The sequence below is a fragment of the Diceros bicornis genome, unplaced genomic scaffold (genome assembly GCF_020826845.1).
Source record: "Diceros bicornis minor isolate mBicDic1 unplaced genomic scaffold, mDicBic1.mat.cur scaffold_396_ctg1, whole genome shotgun sequence".
NCBI lineage: Eukaryota > Metazoa > Chordata > Mammalia > Perissodactyla > Rhinocerotidae > Diceros > Diceros bicornis.
In genome coordinates this window covers 102,377-112,256 of record NW_026691266.1, presented here as the reverse complement: position 1 = coordinate 112,256, position 9,880 = coordinate 102,377, and the positions used below count along the sequence as shown (strand labels likewise).

The 9,880-nt window shown below is 43.5% G+C and overlaps 1 protein-coding gene across 1 annotated transcript; it reads left to right on the top strand.

Moving 5' to 3' along the window:
- Window positions 1–3,409: 3,409 nt before the first annotated feature.
- LOC131402964 (stomatin-like protein 3) lies at window positions 3,410–8,879 on the top strand. Its single transcript, XM_058537411.1, has 5 exons — window positions 3,410–3,413; window positions 4,145–4,227; window positions 4,995–5,129; window positions 6,105–6,308; window positions 8,205–8,879. Exons 1-5 carry the CDS (start codon window positions 3,410–3,412, stop codon window positions 8,406–8,408), a joined length of 630 nt encoding a protein of 209 aa, XP_058393394.1. The 3' UTR covers window positions 8,409–8,879.
- Window positions 8,880–9,880: the final 1,001 nt, after the last annotated feature.

Below are 9,880 nucleotides of genomic sequence, written 5' to 3'. Positions count from 1 at the left end.
TCATAACTAAAGACGCTTCAAAATGTTTTTCCTTGTGCCACATTGTCTCCCTCTGGGGATAATAGTACTTACCTATCTACCTCAGAGCTTGCCTTGAATTTCACCTGGAGAATTCTCCAGGCCCAGGGATCTGCCTTTTAAAATGGCACCTTGATGATTCTGATGTGAGTAGTCAACGGATCACACTCTGAGTAACACTGTTTTATGTGTTTTAAGAATAATAAATCATGACATGTAATGGTAATTATTATTGTCGATTGCTATGAGACTTTTCTTGGAAGGGACAAGTCGATTTTAATCTAAAACCCCGAATGAATGTTGTTTGTGTGTGTGTGTGCGTTCCTGCATTCATGGGTGTGCAAAGATTTAGGTTGCTTCCTCAGTCCCCTCAGGCTTGGCCAGCCTTCTGGGTAGTTTCCTCACCCACACAACTGGATGTCTGTTGTAAGAGCCACATCAGTGACAGGCTGCTTCCCTCTCACTTCCTAGGCATCAACAGTAAACGTCTTGGCGTGTGTGGCTGGATCCTCTATTCCCTTTCTTTGCTGTTGATGATCATTACCTTCCCTGTCTCCATATGGATGTGCTTGAAGGTAATACCCTGGGAAATAAATTGGCCTCTCTATAGGAGCTGATGAGCCATTAAGACTAAATGCTCTCCCTTCATCTCTTAGATCATTAAGGAGTATGAACGTGCTGTTGTATTCCGACTGGGACGCATCCAAGCTGACAAAGCCAAAGGGCCAAGTAGGACTGCCCTGACAAGGATCATGGGCACCTATTACCACCACTCCTGCCACCAATATTTTCCCTGGCAGTGCCTATTGAGAGGCAGTGAAAACTCACAGGGAGCTGGAGCCCTAGCCTTTCTGTAATTGAATGATGTTGTCCTCTTATGCAAGTTAATGGGAGTGACCACCAGACCACTATTGGAGGCTTAGGAAATCTGGACCTGCTTCCTAACACTCCCTCTGAGAGTTTCAGTGAACATGAGCAAAGAGTGGCTCTGGTTACACTAGCTGGACGTCACTTATTACCTGGGCCACTAAGAGAACGACGGAAGAACGAGAGGCGGGAGGAAATGGCAGAGGGAGATGATTACATTACTCAGGGAGAGTATTCCAGGAGCTGGTTGTTCATTCTCACTCTTTGAAAAGACCTACTGGAAAAGTAAAAGGTAATTTCCTCTCCTGGCAAGTAGATTAATAGAAACAGACCTGGAAGCCATTGTACAACTCTTTTTGTCAAATGTAGTGTTTATTTCTGTTCTTTCTCCACAAACTTAGAATAAAAATGTCCCAAACTGTTCATGTTATAAAAGGATGAGATTTTTTTTGGGGGGGGGAGTATCAGGCACTAAAACTCCCTAGAACTAAGGTACTGATTTAATACTCATAACTTGCGGGTATATATTTAGCTAAACTATGTGAAATTCCTAATATTTGTTTTGTTTTGTTTTTAATTAATTAATTTTGTTTGTGTGAGGAAGATCAGCCCTGAGCTAACATCCATGCCAATCCTCCTCTTTTTGCTGAGGAAGACTGGCCCTGGGCTAACATCTGTGCCCATCTTCCTCCACTTTATGTGGTACGCCGCCACAGCATGGCGGGACAAGCGGTGCGTCGGTGCACGCCAGGGATCTGAACCACCGGCCGCCAGCAGCGGAGCGCGCACACTTAAGGGCTACGCCACGGGCTGGCCCCTACTCTTTGTTTTTGACTGACAAAAATGGCAATTTCACATGATAAATTCTGATATTCTTGAAAAGAGAGGCTATCAAAAACAGCATCTTAGAAGATACATGGAAAACAACGATTATTAGCTATGCTTCTCTGATAACATTTGTTTTCTGCCCCTTAGTGTGAAGTATTTGAGTAAAATCATTCTCCCGCCCACGGGACGGTAAGATCTCCAGGAGCAGGAACTCTTACTCACTGTGACTCTGTGTGTGCTGCCCTTGGCCATGCACTGGGGCAGGCACTCAGATACCTGTTACATTAAAAAAACTAGTGAGAGGGCCGCCCGTGGCTTAGCGGTCAAGTGCGCACGCTCTGCTACTGGAGGCCCAGGTTCGGATCCCGGGCGCGCACCGACGCACCGCTTCTCCGGCCATGCTGAGGCCGAGTCCCACATACAGCAACTAGAAGGATGTGCAGCTATGACATACAACTATCTACGGGAGCTTTGGGGGGTGGGGAAAGGAGGAGGATTGGCAATAGATGTTAGCTCAGGTCTGATCTTCCTCACACACACACACAAAAATAAGTGAGAAACTTCAAAGGAGAAGCTTGTGAAGGAGGCTTGGCCATTTCAAGTATTATAATCCTACTTGTCTAATTTCATAAAGAATCTAAGAGAAAGAAGGCAGAAGGGACTTATTATGGATGCTCTTATGAGTTTGTCAAAACAGAAGTATAAGAATCATCCAACTGAGGTATAACAGACCAAGGTTAACTCCTTCCTAGTCATGTTGCATATGGTGCGGCTAAGACTGTAAATGAGAATAAAATTGGATTTGAGAGAGGTAGAAGAGCTATAACTTGGAGGACTCTAGAGAAAAATGTATCTCTTTTAAATGAATTTTCCCAGAAGATTTCACCACTAAATGTCCCAGGATAACTGCTCTCGTCATACATGTCTCTGGGGCTAATGAGTTACCTCAGAATGTCATAAGAGCCGGAGGGAAACAAGCCAAATTGCTAATGGAAAACCTCTCCACTTTTGTAAATTGTAAATTATCCTTTAATAATAAAAGTATTAATAATAAGAGCTGGCACTTCTTGAGCACTTAATACATACCTGGCATGGTGTTAAGTGCTTTATTTCATTATCATGTTGAATCATGCTTAATCTTCACCACCATCTTACATATATATTAGGCAACTGAAGCTCAGAAAAGTTAGGTGAATGTTCCCAGGTCACAAGCTAGTAATTGGTAGGGCTAGGATTTAACTCTCTCTAGTTCTAAGGGCCATGATCTTAACCAGTGACCTGGCACCAAAAAAGGAAGTAAATTAGGCAGTAATTCTTTTTTTTTTTTTTTAATTTTATTTATTTTTCCCCCAAAGCCCCAGTAGATAGTTGTATGCCATAGCTGCACATCCTTCTAGTTGCTGTATGTGGGACGCGGCCTCAGCATGGCTGGAGAAGTGGCGCGTCACTGCGCACCCGGGATCCGAACTCGGGCCGCCAGCAGCGGAGCGCGCGCACTTAACCGCTAAGCCACCGGGCCGCCCTAGGCAGTAATTCTCACCACAAGTCTCAGAAAGGTTTAGAGACCAAAAGAAAGAAAGTACCTGAGCAGCATTTTCTGTTGATGCTACCAGCCTTTTGCATGGTACTCAACCTAAAAACTTGTTTCTTCTTTGAAAATACAAACAATAGCACAAAAACTTTCTGGTAAATGGAAATGGGTTGGTGTCCTCATCTTGCTGACATCCCTTGGGGTTCTAATCTTTGTAATTCTTGCTAGAGAGAGCATTCACCAGGGGAATGCTAAGGAGTCATAGGATCCTCAGATGACTTTTCTTCTTCCCCATCCTTCCCCCACCCAGCCCAATCTAAATACTTCTCAACACAGAGGGAAGTAAAAGTGCTTACAATTGCGGAATGCCATTGACTTGAACTAGAACACAGCTATGGAGAAACTGTAAATTCTGCCATACATTGGTTTTAGGGACTCTGAAATCCTGGGAAGATTTTAATTCTAACATTCCTTCAGTACTATTGAAGATGAATGAGAACGTTGACAGCCACTGATATTCAAGGTCAAAAATCTATTATTTAATCTTTTATACAGACAGCTTTAATATAGGGAGACCAATTTTCAAAATATCCTTTTAAATTGTTAAATTCAACACTTGGACAGAAGTAGATTGAGTATTTTAAAAATAAAATCTAAAAATTAAATGTCCAGGATCTTTAGCTTTTTACCAAAAGATTTAAATTCCTAGGGAACCACTTTTCTTTAGTCATTAACTGATGGGAGGAAATAATTTTCCCCAAAGTTATAGGTGTACATATTGAAGATCATCTGAGAAACATCTATAGTCCCATGAGAATGATGTACCATATAGCTAGGAGACAATTTGTTGTTGTTATTTTCAATAGGGTGAAATTTTAATCCACATTTTCTTTTGCATAGGTTTGATCCTGGTCCTGCCCTGCATAGACGTGTTTGTCAAAGTTGATCTCCGAACTGTTACTTGCAACATTCCTCCACAAGAGGTAACACTGGTTAAAGATATGTTACTAGAAATAAAACCGATATCTTTCCCATTACTTGGACAACTGAAATTTAACAGTATGTTTTTAAACTCTAAAGGGGAAGATGAACTGAATCCCCATAGAGACCTGCGTGAGGAGGCCTAGGTGGCTTCTCAAACTACTGGGCTTTGTTTTGCCAAATGAGAATGAAGCCGGGGCAAGGGCCGACTGGCTAGAAGATGTGGAATGACTGGGTAGGAGAAAGCCCAAGAGAGGAGAGACAAGGGATTCAGTTGGCAGAGAAGCTGGGATGGAGGAGGACAGAGCAGATGCTCAGAAGAGACAAATAAATCATTATATGAAAGAGCTGAATTTAATTTGGCAGAGGGCAGTGGTTGGTGACAGTATTGTCCTCTCCATCCCTTCTCAGATTTTTTAGTTATATCGGTATCACTCACCTTTGCCTTAAATTTTTTTTGTGTTTGGATGCAAGAAAGTGGGGTAGTATTGGAGAAACAGCAGATGCTGTACAGGGCCTACCCACATTTGGATTTTAAATAATTCTTTTCAATTCTTAAAGTATTGCAAATAAATGAACAAAAACAGTAACTGGGCAATAGGAGAGAGAAACAGAGTTACTAATAATCATGTCACTCTCTGATAACCAAATGATGCAGCAAGAGGGAAGAAAATGTGAGTAGGACCTATGATGTGGGAGGGCAAAGGAGATGAGAAGAGAGAAAATCAACATTTGTCAGTAAATGTTAATTTTCTTCTTTCTGGTCCAGGAAACTCAATCAAGACTCAACAATGATGTCTGCATGCCGCTGGTGGGAACAGCAGTCCTTACTTTAGGATTCACCCCAGCCATGAGAGAGCTCGGGATGCTCAGTGACCTATCGTGGGCCTTTTCTGGCTCCATGGTAGACAGTTCTAGGCAGGAGAAGGGAGTTCTAGGTTCTGCTCCCACAGTACAACCGGAAATCTCATTTGCTCCAAAGGACCTTGCTGCATTATTTAGAATGATTAATGCAGAGCCTCTATGTAAAGCTAAATTGATTTTTCTTTATATGAATACAGTACACGATCTCTGGTGCCATCTATGTTTTCTAAGAAGCACTGCTGTTCAACAAGTCTGATAAAAACTGAAAACCAAGTGAAGGGAGACATGTGTATGGTGATCGACAAACAAAAATGTACAACCAAAATTTCACAATGTTATAAACTATTAAGACATCAATAAAAATACATATATATATAAGGGGGCCGGCCCCGTGGTGTAGTGGTTAAGTGCCGGTGCTCTGCTGCTGGCGGCCTGGGTTTGGATTCCAGGCGCGCACCGATGCACCGCTTGTCAGGCTGTGCTGTGGGGGCATCCCGTATAAAGTGGAGGAAGATGGGCATGGATGTTAGCCCAGGGCCAGTCTTCCTCAGCAAAAAAAAAAAAAGAGGAGAATTGGCACGGATGTTAGCTCAGGGCTGATCTTCCTCACACACACACAAATATATATATATATATTAAAAAAACTGAAAACCAAAAATATTTCTAGTATCAGGGAAACAGGGGTTCTATCTCTGTTTAGAAGGGAGAATTCCAGCAGGTTCTACCATGACCTTTTAAAACTAAAGTGCCTGTTCTCACCATGGCTAATCAAGGGCCTCTGCCTATGGGCTATAAGACTTCCCTGACATGAAGTTACGGGGAGAGGTACAGACCACACATGTGTAGGAATTTTGTTATCAACTAGGACAATGTTGTATTCAAGCCAGGACGGATTTTTGGTGACTGAGTTGTCATTAATGCCCTCCTCCTGTGGAGAGGCTCCTGAGCTGGCTGACACTTTGTCTATGGTTGTGAAAGTCATAAACATGTGATTTTCTCTGTACTTGCTCTCCAGATCCTCACCAGAGACTCTGCGACTACTCAAGTGGATGGAGTTGTCTATTACAGAATCTATAGTGCTGTCTCGGCCGTGGCTAATGTCAACGATGTCCACCAAGCTACGTTTCTGCTGGCTCAGACCACTCTAAGAAATGTCTTGGGAACACAGACCTTGTCCCAAATCTTAGCTGGCAGAGAAGAGATCGCCCATAACATCCAGGTAAAGACACCGGGAACTGACAGCCTGCATCTTTAATTCATTCATTTTAGTCCTCAGTGATTATCAAATCTCAGCAGTTCAAAGCATCTCCGTGTGCACACATGTGCACGTGCATGTGCGTGCGTACACACACACACACACACACCCTGCTCTAAACAGATGGGCTTCAGTTTGTGGTTTTGTTTCTTTATAATCACGAGGTTAAATTTAAATATCTGGGTAGGAGGAAGGAGCTCTTGGAATTACGTGCTTTATCCATTTTCTTTGGCATTCAAAATTATGAATTAGCATTGTACACTTTAGCCTTTTCTGAGGAGGTCGCAGACCAGATTTATTTTTAGCTAGGATTACTCCAGAAGAAGCGCAGCCGTGTATGCCTGCGCTTCAGTGGAGTGTGGCAGTTAGAAGAGGATGCGGTTGAGTCAGCACAGGCCTGCCATCCCTGGAAAATCTGACGTCATACCAGCGATATCAACCACAATATTAATATCATCATAATTAAAATGTTGATGAGATTGTAGCAGGGATCCAGCTCACCTCTTGCACACCCTAGTTTATGGACAATTACATTTCTGTATTTTCTTAAATCAATTAAATTTTCATTCTGAGTCTCCCTTCTGTTAGTTAGGAAGGAAATTCACCTTTGGTCCTTCTTGGCATCTCCTCCAGTCCCTAATGTAGCGCAAAGGCTGTAAGGGTTTGTGAGATAATATCAGTTCTGCACGATCACTCTCCGTGTCATTTGTAAGAGCCCTGTGAGTTTGACAACTCAGATGTTTCCCCGGCTGCAGTCGTGTCACTGGTTTCCTGTGAGGTCTCAGGGTCTCCTGGGCTTCTACAGGGAACACAGAAAGGCAAGGGATCACTTGTCCATTGGTAATATCTCTGCCCCCTCCCCTTTGAGGGAAGTGCCCACGTGATCTCACTATTTTGCAAGGCATTCTTTCTCATCCCTCCCTCTCCAGGATAACAAGCAAGAGATCCTCAATGGTTTTAAGCTTTTACAAAGGACAAGAATATCTTTGATTTAGGCTGCTTCTGCTCTAAAAACCGTATCTTGCTACCTTGTTTAAAACTGGCCACAGGGCAGAGGTTAAACGGAGCAAGAAAAATAATATCTCAAGATAATATTTATTGAGTCCTTGCTAGGCACTGATAGATACCTTACATGTGTTACTGCCAAACCTCATGACAGGCCTGAAAGGAAATCTTTAATATTTTTTTATTTTTATTTTTTTATTTATTTTTTCCCCCAAAGCCCCAGTAGATAGTTGTATGTCATAGTTGCACATCCTTCTAGTTGCTGTATGTGGGACGCGGCCTCAGCATGGCCGGAGAAGTGGTGCGTTGGTGTGCGCCCGGGATCCGAACCCGGGCCGCCAGCAGCAGAGCACACGCACTTAACCGCTAAGCCACAGGGCCAGCCCAAAAGGAAACCTTTAATAGGTGAGAAAACTGAGAATCAGGGAGGTTAAGTAACTAGCCGAATAATTCACAGCTGCAAATGGCAGAGCCAAGACAAAATCCAGCTGTCTGAGAAACCCATGCATTGCTGCCTGCTTGATGTCAGCAACAGGAAAACTTGGGGTATTTGCTCAAATCTAGATGGACAGTATATATTTCATTAGGGCTGGTTTTGGAGTGAATCCTGCTGGGAGACCATCCTCTAAAAGATCTATCAAGTTTTGTTACCGAATCCTTCCTGGGATTCACTTCAATTTCAGGAAGTGAGCAATAAGAACTGCTATTCCTTTCCTCAGACTGTCTCACTGCAAATGCTGTAAACACAAAAGAAGAAGGGGAAGAGGCATTTATCCTGCAGTATAAAACATATCAGAGACGTACATCACGTCACCTGTCTTCTGATCAATGTCCTTTCCTTTGACTCGGAAACAGACGATACTTGATGATGCCACCGAGCTGTGGGGGATCCGAGTGGCCCGAGTGGAAATCAAAGATGTCCGGATTCCTGTGCAGTTGCAGAGGTCCATGGCAGCTGAGGCCGAGGCCACCCGGGAAGCAAGGGCCAGGGTAAGGGCTACTCCGTCTACACTGGAGGGCAAGCTGGCTCACCTTGGAGCAGACGAGGATAGAGCTTGAATGGAAAATCAGGCTCCCTTAATTATTTTGATAAGAAAAGTGTTTCTGTTTTACAGTTTTGACTGAGAATTGCCCCCTGATTTAAAAGGTAATGGGCAGCCTAACGTACTTCGAGGAAGCTTGGTAACAGGTCTTGGGTCAAGGGGGCACTCGGCAACTTGCTCAGTGACTTAGCAAGGTGAGTCCCAACTCTGGCTGCACATGAGTTTCCTAGAGAGAATTGAACTCAGCAAACACCAGTTCCCAGGCCTCACCTCAGACTCGGTGAGCAGAGTCCCAGTGGGCCCAGGAACCTGCATTTTTATAAAGCTGGTGATTCTGATGTAGCCAACTTTGTGCTCGTCTTTTGAGCATCTTTGTTCTAATGTGTTAAGTGTACTGGATGAAAAGAGGGATGATTAAGTACAATCCAGGTTAGAATTACAAAATGTAAGCACACCCTGGCCTCGAGTGTTCTTGCATCTGTGGGATCTATAGCCTTCATGTCTATGTGGATGGGTTTCCTGAAGAATCGGAAACCAATTAAGATTAGAAGCCCTTCCTGTACCCTCTTCAGAATCTTACTTGTAAGCCAATGAAGGTTTTCCTCTGCCCTCATTCCTTACGCATCCCTGCTTCATCTGCTAAGCTCCAGTAGCTTCCAAGCAGTGGGCTTGCCCATGATGGATGGGAGGGTGCTTTGCACACAGGCAGTGAGTTCCCATGGATGGGGCAGCTGAGTTCCAAATTCTTCTTGGGCATTCTGAGAACTAGAAGAGGAGCCCAGTACTTAAGAGATTTCCAACAAGCAAGTGTTATCAGGCTGCCACTTGCTGCTACTTGAAATCAAGAGCAGAGAGAACTTGAAACAATGCTTACATTCTAAGAATGAGACTAAGCTGGCAACAGAATAAAATTCAAAACTCTCCTATGATAAGTAAAAATGACAGGAAAAAAGGCAATTAGAGGCCTTGAATTTCAGACTTCTCTGAAAACTAACGCAGCGATGGTGAGGCTCCAAAATGATGAAGAGCATCACTGGGGGGAGGGCCCTGTATTTGACTGGGTTAAAGACAGTGCTTTCATTTTATGCAAAAATGAAGTCTAGGGACTCATAATTCGTAAAATATCTTCCCGCTTCCTGCGACCCCCTCAAAATTCTGTAGTCACATTAGGATGTGAAACTCTTGCCAAAGAAGGAAGGAGATGAAACACGTATGGCAAAGCGGGGCTGGGAGTGAGGTCTCAGTACAGACTCAGAAAAAGAAAGCACTATCACAGTTGTAAACTTTTATTTCTGAACTCTTTCATTTCTGTCGTTTTAGGTCCTTGCAGCAGCAGGAGAAATGAATGCTTCTAAATCTCTGAAGTCAGCCTCCATGGTGCTGGCCGAGTCCCCCATAGCCCTCCAACTGTGTTACCTACAAACCTTAACCACCGTGGCCACAGAGAAGAATTCCACGATTGTGTTTCCTCTGCCCATGAATATACTA

Coding starts and splice junctions, on each gene's coding strand:
- LOC131402964 (XM_058537411.1), top strand. Junction 5,130..6,104: donor GGGCCTTTTCTGGCTCCATG/GTAGACAGTTCT, acceptor CTTGCTCTCCAG/ATCCTCACCAGAGACTCTGC. Junction 6,309..8,204: donor AGATCGCCCATAACATCCAG/GTAAAGACACCG, acceptor ACTCGGAAACAG/ACGATACTTGATGATGCCAC.